The sequence below is a fragment of the Hemiscyllium ocellatum genome, chromosome 3, assembly GCF_020745735.1.
Source record: "Hemiscyllium ocellatum isolate sHemOce1 chromosome 3, sHemOce1.pat.X.cur, whole genome shotgun sequence".
NCBI lineage: Eukaryota > Metazoa > Chordata > Chondrichthyes > Orectolobiformes > Hemiscylliidae > Hemiscyllium > Hemiscyllium ocellatum.
In genome coordinates, this window is record NC_083403.1 from 38,403,031 (window position 1) to 38,425,639 (window position 22,609).

A 22,609-nucleotide genomic window follows, 5' to 3' on the forward strand; every position below is an offset into this window, starting at 1 on the left:
GTGCTATGAGCTATTGAGGGTAGGAATAGGAGGATGAAGCAGATGAATGCATGGCTGAAGAACTGGTGTATGGGAGAAGGATTCATATTTTTGGATCATTGGAATCTCTTCTGAGGTAGAAGTGACCTGTACAAGAAGGAAGGATTGCACCTGAATTGGAATGGGACTAATATACTGGCAGGGAGATTTGCTAGAGCTGCTTGGGAGTATTTAAACTATGAAGGCAAGGGGGTGGGAACCAGGAAGATAGTGAGGAAAGAGATCAATTGGAGACTGATAGAGAAAAGAAGCGAGTCAAGCAGTCAGGAACCAAGTAGAGAGTAAAGGTAGGGCTGATGAATTGAACTGCTTTATTTCAATGCAAGAAGCCTAACCGGGAAGGCAGATGAACTCAGTGCATGGTTAGGAACATGGGACTGGGATATCTTAGCAATTACAGAAATGTGGCTCAGGGATGGACAGGACTGGCAGTTTAATGTTTCCGGATACAAATGCTACAGGAAGGATAGAAAGGGAGGCAAGGCAGGAGGGGGAGTGGTGTTTTTGATAAGGTACAGCATTACAGCTGTACTTAGGGAGGACATTCCCAGAAATACATCCAGGGTAGTTATTTGGGTGGAACTGAGAAATAATAAAGGGATGATTACCTTATTGGGATTGTATTCATAGACCACCTAATAGTCAGTGGGAAATTGAGAAACAAATTTGTAAGGAGATTTCAGTTATCTGTAAGAATAACAGGATGGTGATGGTAACGGATTTTAACTTTCCAAACTGGGACTGCCATAGTGTTAAGGGTTTAGATGGAGATGATTTTGTTAAATGTGTCCAAGAAAATGTTCTGATTCAGTATGTAGATGTACTTACTAGAGAGTGCAAAACTTGACCTACTCTTGGAAATAAGGCAGGTCAAGTGACAGTGTGGCCAGCAACCATAGTTTTATTAGTTTTAAAATAACGATGGAAAAGGACAGAACATATCTAAAAGTTGAAGTTCTAAACTGGAGGAAGACTCATTTTTGATGGTATTAGGCAAGAACTTTCGAAAGCTAATTGGGGGCAGATATTTGCAGGTAAAGGGTCGGCTGGAAAATGGGAAGCCTTCAGAAATGAGATAATGAGAGTCCAGAGACAGTACATTCCTGTTAGGGTGAAAGAAAGGGCGGGAGGTATAGGGAATCCTGGACGACTAGAGAAATTGAGGGTTTGGTTAAGAAAAAGAAAGAAGCATATGTCAGGTATAGACAGGATACACTGAGTTAATTCTTAGAGTATAAAGGCAGTAGGGGTATACTTAAGAAGGAAGACAGGAGGGCAAAAACGGGACATGAGATAGCTTTGGCAAATAGAGTTAAGGAGAATCCAAAGGGTTTTTACAAATACATTAAGGACAAAAGGGTAACTAGGAGGAGACTAGATCAGCAAAGCGGCCTTTGTGTGGAGCCGCAGGAGATGGGGGAGATACTCCAAATTCAATAGGTAGGTCCCTACAATGGGGAAAGGTGACAGATTTTTGCTGCAAGAACAGATCTATCAAAAATGTTACCATCTATTGCTACTATATTAGTAGATAGAAAATGTACAATGTTAATTGCTCATCTTTGTAGCAGCTTCACATATATTATTTTTTTTCAAACATGTCCAAATACGAAATAGATGTCACACGCTTAGTGCAGTGTTTCAGTTAGCCTCAGCACAAGCTCAAAGCACGTTTCATTTTCCACTTTGGACCCTGCAGCCTCAAGGACTCAACATTAAATTGAATAGCTTTAGAACCTGATTCTATCCTTCCATGTTTTTGTCTGCCCCACACCCTGTCCAGTTCCGACATGGGTTAAGTTTTGCAGTCACCCATTCCAAAATACTATTTGATGCATTATCACATGAGTGGAACCTCTATTATCTGGCATTTATTACCTGCATTTCAGATTATCCAGTAAGATTGCAAGGTCCCGATGCTTGGCTACATTGTGTTATCTGGCATTCAATTATCCGAACATTTGATTATCTGACAAAATACTCCCTTCTGTATTGTTCACATCATCAAGGTTTCTCTGTATATGGGTTGCATTCAGCACAGCTAACCCATTTTCTCACTCTTCTCTCTTAGAATCAGAGAGATGTACAGTATGGAAACAGTTCCTTTGATCTAACTCACCCATGCTGACCAGATATCTCAATTTAATCTAGTCCTAGTCATTCAGTTATTTTTTTTCTGTCCTAGTCTGCTATCCATTATCTCCTTATGTACCTACTCCTTTAAATCTCTTTCTCTGGGCTCTGTGTCCACCTATCAGCTCACTTTCCCCTTCAATCATACCCCCCTTCCAATCTTTGCCTTCAGCATTAAGTCCAGGTAGTTCTCCTACAATGCCATAGTTGTGTTCCAGTGAAACCTTGCCGAATAGAAAGTTGCTTAATGTAAATAATGGGGCTTATGGGAAAAGTGGGTTAGGGCCAGACTAGCAAAAGATATCACACTCAAACGATCAAAAATCACCAACCGTCTAACAAAGTATAGCACAGCCTGAATGAAGGTTGAAATCATATTTATTAATGAAACAGAAATAAATTTAACACAGTACATTCAAAAACTTTAAGAAAGCTATTCTCAGCAACATCTGCAGCTGACATTAGCCCGTGTGCAGTATGACACAAAGACTGGTGCTGACATTGTGCATGCGCAGATTAGGGTGGAGACTTCGCTGTGGACTACAGCACCTGCACAGAAAGGCAGGAAGAGATATGAGCGCATGAGCAGAACTGTACAGCGATTTCAGCGCATAAGCACAATGGCACAGAGATTTTGGAGTGGACATCAGTGCATGTGCAGAACGAAGCACCCGAATTGAATACCCACTGGAATTATACTATTGCGAACAGAGGTAAGCCTTCCCAAAAATACCATTCCCTAATTCTTCAGCAACAGTATAGCCAAATTGCGCTGCCAAAATGTGCATTATTTCAGAACCACCTATACCAATCTTTTCAAACAATAACATTTCTGATGAAGAGTCACTGGACCTAAAACGTTAAGTGTTTTCTGCCCATGGATACTGCCAGACCTCCTGAGTTTCTCCAACAATTTTTTTTCTGTTTCAGATTTCCAACATCTGTAGTTCTTTGTTCTATTTTTGAGTGACAAATAGGCAAAATTCATCTTTCGATGCATGATTGGATTACCTGTAGGCAGGTGCTAACAAAAAAATTACTCCGCATCAATTTTTGTATGCCATGGAAATCAGTTTTACTTTTTATTCATAACAAATAGCTATCACAGTTCTACCGGCATCGAACAGTATGAGCAATATTTGTGAGGAGCTGGATATCGTGCAGTGTTACTAGTACCAAATGAAAAATGGGAACTGTTATCCATAGGACAATTGGTTGTTTCTCCTTAAAGAGTAAGTTTAAATGGACCAATGACTATGCCTAAACCAAACTAACCAAGTAAACTGAAACAAAAATTCTATTTGGTTTTATGCTTGATCAACTTATGTGCATTACATCTCCAATGAAACTAGCCAGCTGAATGAAAACTCTCCCAACCATCCAGTAGACTTTTTAAAAAAATAATTTCTTGCATGAGGATATTACTGATAAAATTGACATTTGTTTTCCATGTACATCTGTCTTGACAATGCGATGGTACGCTGCTCTTTTTGAAGCACTGAAATCCACGTGATAGACATCATCTCATAATGTTGTATGGTAGGAGCTCTAAGAATAAGTCAATGAAAGCACAGCTAAATATGTCAAAGTCAGGATGCTGTGCATTGTGGAGGTGATCTGGTGAATATTTTAGTCCCTGTGCTTCTAATTCATAGATTCTAATTATTGAGAGATGTTGCCAAAGAAACTGCTTATCTGCAACAGTGCACTCTGGAGTACTCTCCGTTCTCTGCAATGTGAATGACCTAATTCTTGTCATCCCTTACACGTGAGAGAGGCAATCTAGATAATCAGAAACTGTAGGTCATACAGCTCTTCAAGCCTATTCTGCTTTTTCACATGATCATGGCTGATCCAATCAAGAATCTATCTGTCTCTGCCTTAAAAACATCTAAAGATTCAGCATCCCCTGCCTTTTGAATTCCAAAGACTGAAAAATCCTCAAAAGTTTCCTCATCCTCGTCTTAAATGGGCAACACTTTTCTTTAAACTATGACCCTTAGTTCTCCATTGTCCAAAAGAGGAAATGTCCTTGCAACATCTCCCCAGTCAATTCCTCTCATGATCCTTTGTTTCAATTAAGTGATCTCTGACTCTTAAATATCAGAGGACATAGGCCTAACATGTCTAGCTTCTCCTCAAGGCAGCTTGCTCATGCCAAGTATTAGTTTTGTAAATCTTGTCTGAATTGCTTTCAATGCATTAACTTCCTTCCGTAAGTACAGTGACCAGTATTGTACACAATTTTCCAGATGCAGTAACACCAGTGCTGGATAACTAAAGTACAGCCTTCCTACTCTTGCATTTAGTTCCTCTTGCAATAAAAAACAAGTCTTGTAACTTTCACGATTTCTTGTTGTCACTGCATTGTGGACTAGGGCATTTAGATCCCTCTGCATCTCAGAGCTCTGCAATCTCTCACCATTTAGATAATACACTCTGTCTTTATTCTTTCTGCCAAAATGAAAAATTTAACATCTTCCCATAATGCATTCCATTTGCCAGACTTTTGCTCACTCACTCATCCCATCTATATCCCTTTCTAGGCTCCTTAAACCCCCTCCAAACTCAATTTTCTACTTATCTTTGGGACATTAGCAATTTCAGCAACCATAGCTTTGATCTCCTCTTTCAACTAATTTAAATAACTTGAAGAGTTGAAACCCCAGCACTGACCCATGACACCCCACTTGTGATATCTTGCAAACCTGAAAAAGATCCATTTATTCCTACCTCTGCCTCCTGTAAGCCAACCAGTCATCTACTGAAAATGTGTTGCTGGAAAAGCACAGCAGGTCAGGCAGCATCCAAGGAACAGGAGAATCGACGTTTCGGGCATAAGCCCTTCTTCAGGAATGAGGAAAATGTGTCCAGCAGGCTAAGATAAAAGGTAGGGAGGAGGGACTTGGGGGAGGGGTGTTGGAAATGCGATAAGTGATGCGAAAGGAGATGCGCCTCATCTTCCGCCTAGGAACCCTCCAACCACAAGGGATGAACTCCGATTTCTCCAGTTTCCTCATTTCCCCTCCCACCCCCCACCTTGTCTCAGTCAAATCCCTCGAATCCTCCCCCTCCAACCAATCATCTACCCATGTCAACACATCACACCCTACAAAATGAGCTTCAATTTTCCACAATAACCTTTAACGTTGCACCTTGTCAAATGCTTTCTGGAAATCTAAGTACAATACACCCATTGATTCCCTATAACTACAGCATAGGTTGTTTATTTAATAAACACCAATAGATTTGTCAAACATGACTTGCTTTTGACAAAATTATGTTGGCTTTGCCTGATTATCTGGAACATATCTAAGTGCCATATAATAATATCACTAACAATTTCCTAATTACAGCTGGTAAGTTAACTTGTCTGCAGTTTTCTTTCTGTCTCTCCTTTTTGAATAAAGCAGTTATGTCAGCTATTTTCAAAACCAAAGTAACAATCCCCAAATCTAATAAGCATTGCAAAATTAAAAACACCGTAAAGACCATTTCAACTAAAATAAAACAAAGAAAATCTGAAATAAACAGAAGCAGAAATTGCTGAAGAAACTCAGCAGGTTTTGACAGCTTCTGAGGGAGAGAAAACTGAGTTAACTTTCAGAACTAGATGCATAAATGATTTCAGGAGCTACTTCTTTTAAAGAACTGAGGATGAAATCCATTTGAAGCTGGTGTCTTGTCAACTGACAGTTCCAACATTTTCCCAGGTAATTCCAAGTTTCTAGAGTTCTTCCCTCCCACTCAATTCCTTAATCACTGCTATTTCCATTCTCTCTAAATTGCATAATTTTGGGTGGCATGGTGGCTCAGTGGTTAGCACTGCTCTCTCTCAGCGCCAGGAACCGAGGTTCGATTCCTACCTCGGACCACTATCTGTGAGTAGTTTGTACATTCTCCCCACGTCTGCGTGGGTTTCCTCTGGGTGCTCCACAGTCCAGTCAGGTGAACTGACCACGCTAAACTGCCTGTAGTGTTAGGTGCATCAGTAAGAGAGAAATGTAAGGGAATGGGTCTGGTGGGTTATTCCTCGGAGGGTCAGTGTGGACTTGTTGGGTTAAATGGCCTGTTTACACACTTGTAGGGAATCAAAGCTAATCATTAGGCGAGGACTGGAGATTAGAGTCTAGATTGGAGGGGTGCTGGAAAAGCACAGCAGGTCAGGCAGCATCCGAGGAGCAGGAGAATTGACGATTCGGGCAAGGGCCCTTCATCCGGAATAATCTAATCATCATGCAATACATGAATGCCCTCCTGATGAAGGGTTTATGCCCGAAACGTCGAATTTCCTATTCCTTGGATGCTGCCTAACCTGCTGTGCTTTAACCAGCAACACATTTTCAACTCCTAATCAGGAGGCAACTTCTTAAACTAACTCGATGAACTAAGGAAAAAAATCCTCACAAACTGATAATGTCAGGTAAGTATGATCACTAATTCCCCCCGCCCCCAAAATAGTCAATCCTGGAAAGTGTTCATGCAAAATTGATGTATAACAGTTGCCATGGAAGCACCTTTCCCACCACCGCAGTTCCCTGCCACAGATCCCGCTTTCAGTTTCGGTTGGGGACACCGACAGCGCATGCGCCAACGTCGAACCACTCGCGCTCCAAACCGCCAAGAGAATGCGGCTGACGTCGCACGCGTTGTCCTACGCCCCGCTCCTTGCACGCGGCCGGAGCGAAGCCCCGCCCCCCCCCAGCGAGCGCATTCCCCTTTCAGCCCCTCCCTCTAACCCTCCCGAAGCGGGGTTAACACGCAGGCTTACGCAGTAACGGTAGTGGCTGCCAGAGCAGTCGGTCACGGTGCGTCTGGCAGCGAGGAGTTTATTGCGGTAGGTATTACCTGACTGTACAATGGGCAGGAGGTGGACGGGGACCGGTGGTCTTAAACAAGCTGCGTGGTTTCCCGGCCGAGGGAGGGTGGGAGGTGGGAGGTGGGTGGCTGGGGGACGGATCGGGGAGGCGGATCAGTCAGAGCGAGGTGTTCAAGCGTGGTGTGTGGCCTAAAGAGAAACTGAGGTTGGTGTGCCGGGTGGGGGAAAACTACAAATCCCGGTGGGCGTTGCGGTTCCTGAAGCCGATGCGCATGCTCCCAGCTGAAAGGTGACAGCTGAGGGAGGGCACGGACGTGGCTATCCAGGAATGAAACTGAGCCCCTGCTATATCTGTCAGGGTTTTTACCGCCACTCCGCTTTGTCATCTACGCAAAAAAAAACATCGTGAACCCTACGTTGCTCAAACATGGTACTTAATCTCTCTCAGGATCTGCTTTTGTTTCACTTTTGGGAAATTCACCGGATGTTTTACAAGCTTGTTTTTTAACGGATTTGTTCTGACAAGAGGGTATTAACTAAAACTGTAACGATTGTAAGTTTCTCCTCTGACTCTGCTATTATTTCAGTGCTTGAATACGTTTCAGTGGAACAGAGATTTACGTGGCTTATTTATATAATGGATTTTTGACACACTTGGCTGAATTGGAAACTTTGAACTCTGAGCATAAGCTTGTTTAATCACTGGTACTGGCCAGTTTTGCCTCGAGATTTATAGGACAATGTTAGGATTACATGCACCATCAAACAGAGTTAATAAAAAAAATGTTAAAAGTGGTGGAGCATCTCAGCAGGTCTCCAACATCTGTGGAGAAAGAAACAGAATTAATGTTTCAGTTATAGAGAGTTGAAATAGTAGCTGTTTTTTTTTCTCTCTGCACAGATGCTGACAAACCCGCTGAGTTTCTCCAGCACTTTCTTTTTATTTTACATTTGCATAATCTGAGTATTTTGCTTTGATTGTCAGTAGTGAGATCTCCTCTCCCTCAACATTAGAAAGATGGATGTAGGAAATATGATCAGGAGTAGGCCATTTGGCCTCTCAAACTTGCTCCTCCATTCAGTAAGATTATAGCTGGGGTCATCGTGTCCTTAGCTGTATATTCCTGCCAAATGTTGAAGATCTGAAGAGGAGGAATGTATGTGTATGTGGGGAGAGGGTAGGGAAGCAAGCATGTCACTTGTTCCTGAAGATGACCAGCATGAATGTGAAAGGCACCTTCTGTACTGTAATAATTATATTATAATGCTCAACTCCTCTGAGGACCCAAATTCTATTGAATACATTCCAAGTCTGCATTTAGAGTTCCATCCTTGATTGTTTTATGGAGCTTATGTTATTGAAGTCATAACGTTATACAGCATAGAAACAGGCCCTTTGGCCCAACTCATCCATGCCGGCCAGGTTTCCTAAACTGAACTAGACCCATTTGCCTGCAGTTGGTCCATATCCTTCTAAACCTTTGCTCTCCTTGTACCTGTCCAAATGTATTTTAAATGTTGTAAACTGCCTCTGTGGAGGGAAAAAAAAAGCAGAATTAATGTTTCCACTTATGGGGACTTGAAATGCCAGCCATTCTTCTGTCTCCCCAGATGTTGAGTGTCTCCAGTCTTTACCACTTCTTGTAGCAGCTCGCTCATATGCATTGCCCTCTGTGTGGAAAAAGTTGTCCCATGGGCTCCATTTAAACCCCATCCCCACCATAAGCTTCCCTGTAGTTTAGACTCCCATATGCAGGGACAAAGATTAACTATTCACCTTATTTTTGCTCCTCATGCTTTCACAAACTTGAACCTTCTACACTCCAGGGGAAAAAAAGGTCAGTCTAACCAGCTTCTCCTTATAATTCAAATCTTACAGTCTTAGTAACATTTTTTGTAAATTTTTTTTTGCACCCTTTCCAGTTTATTAGCATCCTCGGTATAGCAGGGTGACCAGTATTATGTGCAGTACTCCAAATGTGACCTTATCAGTGTCTCGTACAGTTGTAACATGACAACCCAACTCCAGTACTCAGTTCTCTGACTGCTGAAGCCAGGCATGCCAAATGTTGTCGTCTTCACCCTGTCTACCTGGTGATGCCACTTTCAAGGATCTATGTGCCTGAATTCCTTGGTTTGTTTGTTTGACAACGCTCTCCAGGGCCACCATTAACTGTGTAAGTCCTGTACTGCTTTGTCTTATCAAAATACAATGCCCCACATTTATCTGCATTAAATTCCATTTGCCATTCCTCAGCAAACTATCCCAGTTGATCAATATCCTGCTATACTGTTAGTCGCCTTCTTTGGCGTGATCTGAAAACCTAATAGCATCCTGTATACTCATTCAAATCGTTTATGTACTGATGAACATTAGTGGACTCAGCACCGATCCTTGCAGCACACTGCTAGTCACAGCCCTCCAGTCTGAATAACAACTGTCTCCTGCTGTCAAGCCAGTTTTGTATCTAATTAGCTAGCTCTCCCTGGATTCCATGTGATCTAACCTTACTAACCAGTCTACCATGCAAAACATTGTTGAAGGCCTTGCTAAAGTCCATGCCAATAATGTCTACAGCTTTACCTTCATCTATCTTTTTTGTCACCACTTTAAAAACTTAATCAAATTTGGAAGACACAATGTCCATGCACAAAGCCATTCTGACTATCCCTAATAAGTACTTGCTTTTCCAAATGCATTTAGATCCTGCTTGTCCGAGCCCCCTCCAAAGACTTACCCACCACTGGCATTAGGTTCACCGGGCTGTAATTCCCTGCCTTTTTCTTACCACCTTTCTTAAATAATGGCACAAAATTAGCTACTCTCTAGTCTTCTGGCATCTCACCCAAGGCTTTCGATGATACAAATGTCTTTGCTTGGGGTCCTGCAGTTTCTTCCATAGCTTCCCACAATGGCCTGGTTTACACTTGATGACGTCCCAGAGATTTATCTGCCCTTGTGTTTCAAGACCTTCAGTACTTCTGTAATGTGTACTCTTTTTAAGACATCACTGTTTTAATTCCAAGTTTCCTAGTTTCTATCTTTCTCCATGATAAATACTGATGAGAAGTATTCATTTAGGATCTCGTCCCACACACATATGATCTTGTTAGTCTTTAAGGGGCCCAATTCTCTCCTTAATTCTTCTTTTTTGCCTTTGAAAAACTTGGAGAATCGCTTTGGATTCTCCTTTGCCTTATCTGTCTTATCTGAAAATGTGTTGCTGGAAAAGCGCAGGCAGCATCCAAGGAGCAGGAGAATCGACGTTTTGGGCATGAGCCCTTCTTCAGGATGTTGATCAGGCTCATGCCCGAAACGTCAATTCTCCTGCTCCTTGGATGCTGCCTGACCTGCTGCGCTTTTCCAGCAAGACATTTTCAGCTCTGATCTCCAGCATCTGCAGTCCTCACTTTCTCCTCCCTTATCTGTCTTATGCCCCCTTTTTTTAACCTCCTGATTACCTTCTGATGAGTACTATACCCTGTTTCTCAAGGGATTCACTTGATTCCAGCTGTTTGTACCTGGCATATGCCTTTTTTGTTTGGTGACCACAGCCTCAATATCTCTAGTCATCCCAGTGCTCTCTACTCCTACCAGCCTTGCCCTTCATACTGACAGGAACATGCTGACCCTGTATACTTAATATCTCGCTTTTGAAAGCCACTCACTTGTCAGACATCCCTTTTACCTACGAATAGCCTCTCCCAACCAACTTTTGAAGGTTCCTGTCTCATTTCATCAAAACTGGCCTTTCCCGAATTCATAACAATTTTAAAACTAATAGAATTATGGTCACTGGTCCCAAGGTGTTTCCCCCATTAACATTTAAGTCACTTGCCCTGCCTTATTTTTTTCAAGAGGATGTCGAGTTTTACCCCTTCTGTAGTAGAATGCAGTTAACTAATTTGTCCCCATCTAAGTGCTTAAAAGTATGGCAACCCCATTGTAACAACCCATTTATTCTTACAGCTATCTGTGATCTCCATACACATCTGCTCCTCAATTCCATGCTGACGATTGGAAGGACTATCGTACAACCCAACAAAATGATCATTTCAATCTCATTTTTCAGTTCCACCCATTGAGTTTCACTGGATGATCCCTTAGGAATATTCTGAGTCATTGTGGACACAATTATTCACAAATGCCTTCCTTGGGCTCCAGGCTGCTTTAACCAATAACAAGCATTTGTGGAAACGCACACACGTTTAGGGTACAGCAGGTAACTGCTCTAAACCTAATTTTCAGCTCTGGGTCCTGTTGGTTCAGCACTTCAATTATAAATCCTTGTGTTCTTTTTTAAATGTTTTCAGGGGCTGTCTTTTTGTTCTTTCAGTGGCATGGTGACTCAGTGGTTGGCACTGCTGCGTTATAGTGCCAGGGACCCAGGTTCAATTCCAACCTTTAACTGTGGAAGCTTCACACAGATGTTCTGTGTCTGTGTCTGTGTGGGTTTTCTCCGGGTGCTTCAGTTCCCTCCCACAGTCCAAAGATGTGCGGGTCAGGTGGATTGACCATGCTAAATTGGCCATAATGTCCTGGGGTGTGTAAGTTACATGGATTAACCATGGAAAATGCAGGGTTACAGGGTAGTGGATGAGTCTGGATGATCTTTGGAAAGTTGGCGTGGACCTGTTGGGCTGAATGCACTGTTTCCATACTGTAGGGATTGAATGACACAAGTCCCCACCTGTCTGACTAAAAATAACTCATCATCTTCAACTCCCTTTGCTATTTCCAACACTTGTTATTCCAACACTTCCAACCTGGTTATTGACGTCTCTGCTAATGGGAAATAGTTTCTTCTATTCATTTTATAAGGCTTTGAATAATTTTATACACAAATTAAATCTCCCCAGACGAAGTGTTCTGATTAAAAAACAAATAAGCCTAGACAATCTAATCTCTAACTTAAAAAAAAATCCATTGCTGGAGTCATGATTGTGGTCTCCAATGTTCCACCATACTTTACAGAATCTTACTATTTGTGGAATATTATGTTCCTTATTTCTCCTTGTCACATTTATTGCCCCTCACCTTTTCTGTATTGATTTCCATTTGTCACTTTAATAAAAGAAAAATACTGTGGATGCTGGAAATCTAAAACAAACAGAGAATCCTGGAGAAACTCAGCAAGTTTGGCAGCATCTGTGGAGAGAGAAACACTTGTCCTTTCTTGCATACTTGATCAGTCCAATAATAACTTGCTGCAGTCTCAACTTTCTTCCTCAGTATCAATTTATGGCCTCCTTTATTGTTTACAGGAAGATGGGTAGGCAGTTCACTGTGTCAAGCCTGATCTGCCATTAATAAGACCACATTATCCTCAAACCCTTGACACCATTGATAATCAAAAATGTATTAGCTTCCACTTTTAAATATATCAAAAGACTGAGCTTCCTATCTTTTGGGTATAGAATCCCAAGATTCACAGCCCTTGAATCAGAAAAAAAGTTCTTGTCATCTTAGTCATAAATGGATTACCCGGTTTCAGTCATACCAAATGCCTTTTTAATATTTCACTAAGGCAAAGAACTGTGGTCATTGAAAATCTGAAACAAAATCAGAAATTGCTGGAGAAACTCATGAGGTCTGCCAGCAGCAGTTTTGAGTTGAGTGACCTTTATTTTATTTTGAATTAGAAAGGTAAAGCCACCATAGTCTTACCAGACCATAACACTTCAGTTACTCAGCCCCACATGCCTTTCTCATTAGAAAGAGGGATGACTGGTGGAAGGTCACCGAAGTTGCAGAGGAGTGATCTTCATTACAACTTCAGCCCGTACAGAAATTGAACCTATGCTGTTAGCATCACAGTGCATCACAAGCCAGCCATCCAGCCAACTGAGCTAACTGACTCCATTCACTATATGGTACCTTCGGTCTGCTAAAATATCTTAAGTGTGTCATAGGAACTTTCAAAGAAAATATGGCACTGAGCAACACTAGGAGATATTAGAAGATGAAACTGAAGTGCTGTAGTGTGTGTTGCAGAGAATACTGGTAAAATCAGTGTGGGGCTTAGTACTTGGAAGCATTATCCCACTATCCTGAAGTTCTGGATCCTTTAGATGTTGTTCCTTTAGGCTGGAAACTACCATATTTTCACTACTCTCACCCTTGGTTATTTCTATTCTTAGCTGAAGTAAAAAATGCTGGAGACATTCAGTAGATATGGTAGAATCAGTGGTGAACGAATGTTTGCGTTTTAAGTCTTTGATTAGAACTGAAAACATTTAGAACCATAATAGACTTTGCATATCCCATTTGCCTTTTCTGACTGGTTGAAGGATTGACTAATGGAAAGTTAATGCTGTGCCTCGGAAAGAGTCATGGCAAAGCTTATCAACTAGTAGGTGCTCAGTCCCCAATATTTCGTCATCAGCATCGGACACTACTGAGGGCTGATCATGCAAGAATGTTTTTTCAGTTGGGAATCCTGGTTGACACTAGTTTACTCCCTTTCTCTGGGGCATTAAGGCCATTTATGACATTGTACCACTAACCTTTAAATTAACTAACTTGGTCCAGCCTGGGAATGGAATCTTGGACCTTCTGCTTTGTCTGGCTTAATAAGTATCTTTCTGCATTAGGCTGTTTGGAAAGTGAAAGACCATTGTTATAAAAAGCAAATTATTTTAAATTGTTAATGCTATAGATGCGCACTGTTTTTAGATTGAAGATAATGCAAAGTAGCGTGCTACAAAATGTCTGGATGTACACTTTGATTTTGCATTTTACCTAATATAGGTGAATATTGTTTCTTTTTATAGATATAAGACAGCTGCTACTAGTCCCTTCAGGATTGAATTTGCTATCTGTAGTAGCAAACAATAACACTGCACTAAAATGCAGGCTGAGGGTATATGCAGCTCAACTAATGACATTGCCAGTCAGGTCTTCTAAATATAAACAAAGCTATAGAATCATAGATGTACAGCAAGCACAGTGCATTATTTTGATAAAATGAAAATTGTCACGGTTTTTTTGTGCAACATATCAATCAAAGTATAGACATTATTTACTTTGTTAGTAAATGAATTCTGCTTGTCATTCACATACCTAACCAGTAATGGGATTCATGCACCATTTTAAAAGTGAATACAATTGGTCATTATTCTGGTTTTCATGTGTCTGTCTTTATAGTTTCATTACATAGTGATATGATAGACCAACTGAACTGCATTTGAGCTATAACTACCAGAGTTTATATTTTCCTTATTGAAAATCTCAGTATCTCTGTTAAATAATTTCACATTCGTGCCATTTTTGTTTTGCCTGCAGATTTTGCGAATCCCAGTGGCATATTGATTATTCTTCCTATGGATCAGTGAATCAAGGTTAAATGGAACTACCTCGTCTAACAGGAGCTTTACGCTCCTTCTCAAATGTCACAAGACAAGATGAATATATTGTGGATTCTTCAGACTTGATGGTGGGTTTTTGCAATAACATTTTCTATTCCAATCCAATCCACTTTAAAACCAAGAAAAGACAAATGCATTCAAGATAATGATTCAGAGATGAGACTGTGTCTGTATTATAAGAATATTTTGTGCTAGTATACATTTTAACTCTGAAGATTTTTCAAGATTTCAATTGTAAAGACTAACAGGGTTGACTGTGTATTTTGAACTCCTGAAGAATGGTTTTGGGACTTGTAAGTATGTACTGTAATAAAGTGATTATCTTTAGACTGGGCCAACACTACTCATGTGAACTTAAAATGCATAGTATTTACACTTTTTTTCGAGGATATTAAATCCCAATTGTTATTTCCTTGGACAATAGGGTGGATAAATGATTTGCTTACTGGCCAGTTTTCTACAGAATAATTGAAGCACTGCAAACCTGATTGGTTTCCAAGTGTTGTTGTAATTAAAATAAAATTACAATCCGGAAAATATGGCCAGCTATTTATTACATCCAAACTCTGCGGAATAGTTGAAAGGACAAGTCTGTGCTAGTTTTCCTCCTGTCCTTGTGTTAAATTTCTATATTAAGAAATCAATACCTAATTGTTCAGATTTCATCAGTGAAACTGCATATAACTATCTGAAATCCATACTCCTGTTCATTGACAAAGGGGAAAAGATTCTGCCTGTCTATCCTATCGATGCCCTTACCCACCCTCCTCCCTCTACCATTTCAATTATGTCCATTGCCTCTGTCTCCTCTGCTTGAACGAAAATGTTCCGGGTTATCCTATCTCTCTCTTCGGAGCGAAAATTTTCCAGCCCAGGCAAATCCTTGGTGAATCTGCTCTGTACTTTCTCCAATGTAATCATATATCCCTCCTATAATGTGGATAACTGCACATAGTATTCTAGGTATGGCCTAAGTAATGTTTTATACAATTCTAGCATAACCTATCTGCTCTTAAACTCTATCTTGATTAATAAAAGCAAGTATCCCATGTGCTGCCTTATCCACTTTTATCTACATGTTCCACTATAATCAAACATCACATGTAGGTGTTTTTCAAGTTTAAGTGGCCCGTTCACAATGAAACCTCAATTTTTAAGGGAAATGGGAAAGGAAAATATTCTCAAAGGAGAGACTGTTTGAAAACACGTCAACAGTCCTAGGTTAACAGAGTACATAAATCTTCTCTGAAATCTCACCAATGTAAAAACAATTAAAATATAACCTTTTGTTTACTAAAATAACTAAAGGTTAAAATTAAACCCCAAGATAAAAATCCATGACAACAAAATCATGATAAATCAGTAGATTAAAAAAAAGTGCATAACAAGTAAAATAGTGCAATGAAATTGGGCGCCATGGAATAAAAATAATTAAAAATAGATAAAAATCCTAACCATCCAAATACAGTAAAAGAGTTATATTTGACATGTAGCTGGCAAAGGTCTTTTAGTTTGTCATTTTTTTTTCTTTTGAAACAGCAGTATGTCATTCATTTCGATCAACTTGGCCTAGGCTCCCATCACAATACTGAAAATTTTAAGCTTTTTAGTACCAAACAATTTTTGTTAGACTGGCTTCAAATGCTTGTACTTTGTTGTCTTCTCCTCTAACATTGTCTTGAGAGATGGATCATTGTTTTCAGAGCAGATTGTAACATCAATCTCATCTATATGCATGAAGACCAGCTCTAGCCTCCTGTAGTTAGTTCCATATGGGGGTTCAACCAATACATCCCATCCATAATGTATGCCTTTCTCTTTCAATAACTGCTGTTTCATTTGTGCTGATGGATCCATATATTTTTCATGGCCAAACAATTCCCCAAAATGTGAGGAAGTGTTTCTTCTGCAAGGTACGTCAAGGCAGGATGAATATTTAGTCAGATAAGTATTGGTTCTGATTTGCAGCATCTTGAAGAACATCTGTTTCCTAACATATTGAATTGGAACCAGCTATTTGATCTGGAGTTGTTATGAAAGCAGGTGATGCTGACACTCTGAAAGCTGAGATTTCTACTTGATATTTAGCTCTTTAACAGTTTGTCTATTGGCGGGATCTCAAAAAAATCTCCTCAGTTGATAAATTAACAACTTTATTGTCAGTACTCTCATGAACCATGCCACCAACACTGGCAACAACCTCACATAACACTGAGACGAGTTAACTGCTGTATAAAAAGGATATTTTCTTTGCTGAACAAAGAAACCTTGGTGTGCAGGTTCATAGCTCCTTGAAAGTGGAGTTGCAGGTAGATAGGATAGTGAAGGTGTTTGGTATGCTTTCCTTTATTGGTCAGAGTATTGAGTACAGGAGTTAGGAGGTCATGTTGCGGCTGTACAGGACATTGGTTAGGCCACTGTTGGAATGTTGCATGCAATTCTGGTCTCCTTCCTATTGAAAAGATGTTGTGAAACTTGAAAGGGTTCAGAAAAGATTTACAAGGATGTTGCAAGGGTTGGAGGATTTGAGTTATAGGGAGAGGCTGAACAGGCTGGGGCTGTTTTCCCTGGAGCGTCAGAGGCTGAGGGGTGACTTTATAGAAGTTTACAAAATTTGAGGGGCATGGATGGAGTAAATAGACAAAGTCTTTTACCTGGGGTCGGGGAGTCCAGAACTAGAGGGCATAGGTTTAGGGTGAGAGGGGAAAGATATAAAAGAAACCTAAGGGGCAACTTTTTCACACAGAGGGTGGTACGTGTATAGAATGAGCTGCCAGAGGATGTGGTGGAGGCTGGTACAATTGCAACATTTTAAGAGGCATTTGGATGGGTATGTGAATAGGAAGGGTTTGGAGGGATATGGGCTGGGTGCTGGCAGGTGGGACTAGATTGAGTTGGGATATGTGGTTAGCATGGATGGGTTTGACTGAAGGGTCTGTTTCCATGCTGTACATTTGAGTCTGTGACTGAAGGGCCTGTTCCTGTGCTGTTTTGTTCTTTGTTCTTAGTCAGTGGTGCCGACATGATTTGAATAAGTTGAAACACTTTCTCGGTCAGTTCTTCAAAATTCCATTTGCCAAACATAAATTTCCTTTTTAGCAAGTTAGTTGTGACTGTGTTTTTGTTGAATCACAGCTTTTCTGAAATATCCGCTAATATGTCTGAGTTGGCCCGAGTTGGTAGATTAGCCGGTTCATTGTTTCCTGATTTATTCATGTCTTCTCTTTTGATAAAGTTGTTTAAATGAGCTTCTTTTCCAGTTAAGTGCAAAATTTTGCATTTTTAGCTGGACTTCAGAACTGGTGGGCAGAGTCATTCTTTCCTCTCTCACTTAAAAAGCCTTTGTTGCATCCCAAGAGGCCTGTTGACTCCACTGTCATAAGATATTGAAAACATTCAGAACTAATCGAATTATAAGGATAAGTTCTTTGTGTTACTTTATAAAAATGACAGCTGCTTTAACTCATGAGACCCCACATTTCTGTTCCAATGACAGATTAGAAATTGTAATCAAGGGAAATTATTTTTTGTTTTGAAAAAAACAGGATTCTTCAGATTAATGTTGTCAGCGTTTTACTCTGGCTTTGTTATATTGGTTGGCTCCTAGATTATTTTGAAGTACCAGTTATCAGATGCTGAACAATGGCTTCTTAAAGGTCACATGGAGCAGTCTAGCACTGAGGCTGCCTGACCTAATGATTCACTGAAATTTGAATGTTTCGTTTCATTTTCTTCAGAAAGTTAGACTTCTGTGCCCACAAGACTCTGAAAAATAAATCGTGTCCTCACAAGGAATCACATGAATTAAATTTGATATGTACCACTAGTGTATTCACTACTATTCAGGCTGTAACTAATATGGTTCTATAGAAATGCACCTTTTGACAGTCAGGATTGTGGCTGTGTATTCTATCTTACTGTCTGGCACTTTATTGTTTGTGTGTGTGCGTATGTGATCCTCTCAACTTTTGCCATTCAGAGCCCAACCTTTCCAATTTTTCTTCATAGTTCAACTGTTATCAGCAATGACTCCATTCCATATAGCAGACAATCTTTCATCACTGTTACTGTCACATCTCTGTTTTCCCCAGTTCCTCTTTGTACTGTTATAAAGTTAAAGGTTTGTACAGTACCTTTGAGAGCGAATGCTGTTCTGAACTGAGATTACAAGTATTTGAGTATATGACTAGATGGCAATCCTAGAATGTACTGTAAAATTGAAAATATGTAACATTTGGCTGGAAATGGATACCTGAGTTTTAGCTGAAGTTTTGACAACAATTTGAATTTAGCTATTCAGTTTAAATTATGTAGGAGAAAGTGAGGGCTGGAGATCAGAGTTTGTGTGGTGCTGGAAAAGCACAGCCGGTCAGACAGCATCCAAGGAGCAGGAGAGTTGACGTTTCAAGAATACACACTGGATCAATGTGGATTCCACCAGTTTCCTCATTTTCCCCTCCCTCGACCTTATCCCAGATCCAACCTTCCAATCTGCACTGCCCTCTTGAACTGTCCTACCTGGCCACCTTCCTATCTCCTCCACCCTCCTCTCTGACCACCTATCATCTTCATCTACATATCGCATTCCCATCTTACCCCCCCCTCCTCCTTCCATTTATCTCTCAGCCCTCTTGGGCCACCCACTCATTCCAGATGCCTGAAACATCAATTCGCCTGCTCCTTGGATGCTACCTGATCTGCTGTGCTTTTCCAGCACCACACTCTCAACTCTGATCTCCAGCATCTGCAGTTGCTCACTTTTCTCCCAGATGGAGTGGTCAGAGACCTTGTGGATAATGCTAGTTCAGACTAAGCTGATAGACAGAGCTAGCGCTGTCAGATGAGGGGTCAAGAGGTTATGCAGATATCAAGAAGGCTGTTTTGAGTGCTTATGAATTGGTACCAGAAGCATATAAAAAGCAGTTCAGAACCAAAGAAGGACGCAGGTCAGAGTTATGTTGAGTTTGAAAGAATTAAACATAGTAATTTTGATAGATGGGCATGAACCTTTAAAAATAGATCAGACCCATGTGGCCGTAAGAGATTATTCTACTGGGTGAGTTTAAAAACTCACTTCCAGAGATAAGCATTCGTGTGGATGAACAGAAAGTTCAAGTGAGAGTGGCAGAGATGGCAGATGAATATACATTGGTGCATAAGGCAAAATTTAGCACTCGGCAAGAAATTCATCCTATAAGGGATAGAAATTAGAAGAAGTGGAGATCCTACACTTGAAAACAAAGATTCAAGCACACTGGTAATAGTTCTCCCCAGGTGAAAAAAGAAGCACGAGAGGGTAGAACAGAGGCGAAAGGCCTTAGGTGTTTACACTGTAGTAAGGTGGGACATGTAAAATCAGTGCTGATCATTGCAGGAAAAGATGTGGTAAAAGAAGCTAAGCTAGTGGCATTAGTGAAAGTAATAAAGGAAACCTCAAGACAAGTCAAGGAGCTGCAGGAGAGTGCACAGCCTAGGCAGGGGCTGGGTATTGAGTTAGTGCCTGATCTCTATATAAAGACTTCACCTTCTTTACTCAAGAAGACCGAGGGAGAAGTGAAAGAAGTTATAAGTTTGAGAGATATGGGATCTAATCAGTCTCAAAAAGTAAGAGATGAACGTATTTGCACTCTTTCTGACATGTTACCAAGAGAGTGGTAATTTGTGGAATAGATGGACAGAACTTTAGCATTCCCCACCAAAAGATCAGGTTTGAGATCCAAATCAAGTCTGTGAAAGTGACTGTGGGAGTAATTGACAGTCAGTTCCAGCAATACAGTTGGTTCTTGGGAACGATTTAGCAGGATCCAAGATGGGAGTGACACCCCTTGTTGTGGAGAAGCCAAGGGAACACCAGGGAACTGAGTTAAAAGAAAAATACCTGGGAATTTTTCCCGGTTGTATAGTAACAAGATCTCATTGTCGTAAGTCAAAGCACGAAGCAAAAGCTAAAGAGAAAGACAGAGGAGTTGAGGTTTAGTTAGCTGACACCCTGTTTGATGAAATGGTGCAGGAAAAACCTGAACAGCTAGAGGTTCAAGCAGAAGTGTTTAGTCTTGAAAGGCTAATGGATTTGCAACAGAATGACGCGACAATAAACAATCTATATTGATGCATGCTCAGGGGAGGAATCAGAATGTATTCCTGAGTGTTATTATCTTAAAGATGGAATCCAAAGACAAAAATGGAGACCACAACAGATTAGTGCAGAGGAGAAATGGGCAGAAGTACATCAGATTGTGTTGCCGAGAGCCTACAGACAGGAAGTGTTTTGGGTAGCATGAGTTACCAGTAGGAGGTCACCTAGGTGTGAAGATGACTCAGGCTAAGGTCCAAAAGCACTTCTGTTGGCCTGGACTGCACAAGGGTGTGGTTAAATTTTGCCATATATGTCATAAGTGCCAAATGGTAGATAATACACAGGCAATAAAAAAACAGCATCTTTTGTTGCCAATTTCAGCATTTGAAGAACCTTTCACGTGGGTTATGATTGATTGTGTAGGTCCCTCCCGAGAACTAAGTGGGAACCAGTATTTGCTAATCATAATGGATGTCTCTAGCAGATTTCCGGAAGCAATTCCATTAGAGTATTAAGGCAAAAAAGGCACTGGAGGAGTTGGTGTCTTTCTTTACATGGTGTGGGCTACCCGGAGAAATTCAGTCAGACCAAAGGTCTAATTTTACTGAGAGGCTGTTTTAAGGAAGTCATGGATAGCTTAGGCATACAGCACTTTAAATCAAGCGCATACCCTGCCCTCTGCACTACACCTCCTCCCACCCTGCCCCCTGCAAAAACTTCATCCCATATTCCCAATTCCTTCGTCTCTGCCGCATCTGCTCCCAGGAGGACCAGTTCCAACACCGCACAGCCCAGATGGCCTCCTTCTTCAAGGACCGCAGATTCCCCCCAGACGTGATCGACGATGCCCTCTACCGCATCTCCTCCACTTCCCGCTCCTCCGCCCTCGAGCCCCGCTCCTCCAGCCGCCACCAAGACAGAACCCCACTGGTTCTCACCTACCTCCGCATACAACGTATCATCCGCCGTCATTTCCGCCACCTCCAAACGGACCCCACCACCAAGGATATATTTCCCTCCCCTCCCCTATCAGCGTTCCGCAAGGACCACTCCCTTCGTGACTCCCTCGTCAGATCCACACCCCCCACCAACCCAACCTCCACCCCCGGCACCTTCCCCTGCAACCGCAGGAAATGTAAAACTTGCGCCCACACCTCCACACTCACTTCCCTCCAAGGCCCCAAGAGATCCTTCCATATCCGCCACAAATTCACCTGTACCTCCACACACATCATCTATTGCATCCGCTGCACCCGATGTGGCCTCCTCTATATTGGTGAGACAGGCCGCTTACTTGCGGAACGCTTCAGAGAACACCTCTGGGCCGCCCGGACCAACCAACCCAACCACCCCGTGGCTCAACACTTTAACTCTCCCTCCCACTCCACCGAGGACATGCAGGTCCTTGGACTCCTCCACCGGCAGAACATAACAACACGACAGCTGGAGGAGGAGCGCCTCATCTTCCGCCTGGGAACCCTCCAACCACAAGGTATGAATTCAGATTTCTCCAGTTTCCTCATTTCCCCTCCCCACACCTTGTCTCAGTCGGTTCCCTCAACTCAGCACCGCCCTCCTAACCTGCAATCTCCTTACTGACCTCTCCGCCCCCACCCCACTCCGGCCTATCACCCTCACCTTGACCTCCTTCCACCTATCCCACCTCCATCGCCCCTCCCCCAAGTCCCTCCTCCCTACCTTTTATCTTAGCCTGCTTGGCTACTCTCTCTCATTCCTGATGAAGGGCTTATGCTCGAAACGTCGAATTCCCTATTCCTGAGATGCTGCCTAACCTGCTGTGCTTTAACCAGCAACACATTTTCAGCTGTGATCTCCAGCATCTGCAGACCTCATTTTTTACTCATACCATCCTGAATGCCAAGTTCAGGAGTTTTGGAAAGGTGACATCATATGCTGAAGACTATGTTAAGAGTGTACAGTCAGGATTACCCAAGTGATTGGAGATAAAGTTATCCCATTTGTATTGTTTGCCATTTGTGATGCCCCCAAATGAATCTACTCTTTACTCCTTTTGAGTTAATATTTTGACATGAGGTGAGAGGGTATTAATTAAAGAAAAAATTTACAGCCCTGAAGTTGGAGATCTCATACTTGGAATATGTATTGGAGGTGAGGGAGAGATTAAATCAGGTAGGTGCAATAGCTAAACAGCA

The 22,609-nt window shown here is 41.5% G+C and overlaps 1 protein-coding gene across 5 annotated transcripts in view; it reads left to right on the plus strand.

Annotated features, from left to right (window-relative positions):
- The first annotated feature begins 6,956 nt into the window (after positions 1-6,956).
- The window catches only part of ascc3 (activating signal cointegrator 1 complex subunit 3), a 556,691-nt gene continuing 541,038 nt past the window's right edge, over positions 6,957-22,609 (plus strand). For 3 of the 5 annotated variants that reach the window (XM_060849581.1, XM_060849604.1, XM_060849610.1), the window contains exons 1-2: positions 6,957-7,009; positions 14,277-14,427. In XM_060849581.1, the coding sequence (XP_060705564.1) occupies positions 14,338-14,427 (90 nt within the window). In that variant the 5' untranslated portion in view covers positions 6,957-7,009; positions 14,277-14,337. Of the gene's footprint in view, positions 7,010-7,300; positions 7,545-14,276; positions 14,428-22,609 lie in introns of those variants that run through there. The other 2 variants (XM_060849588.1, XM_060849596.1) reach the window with 2 other exon arrangements.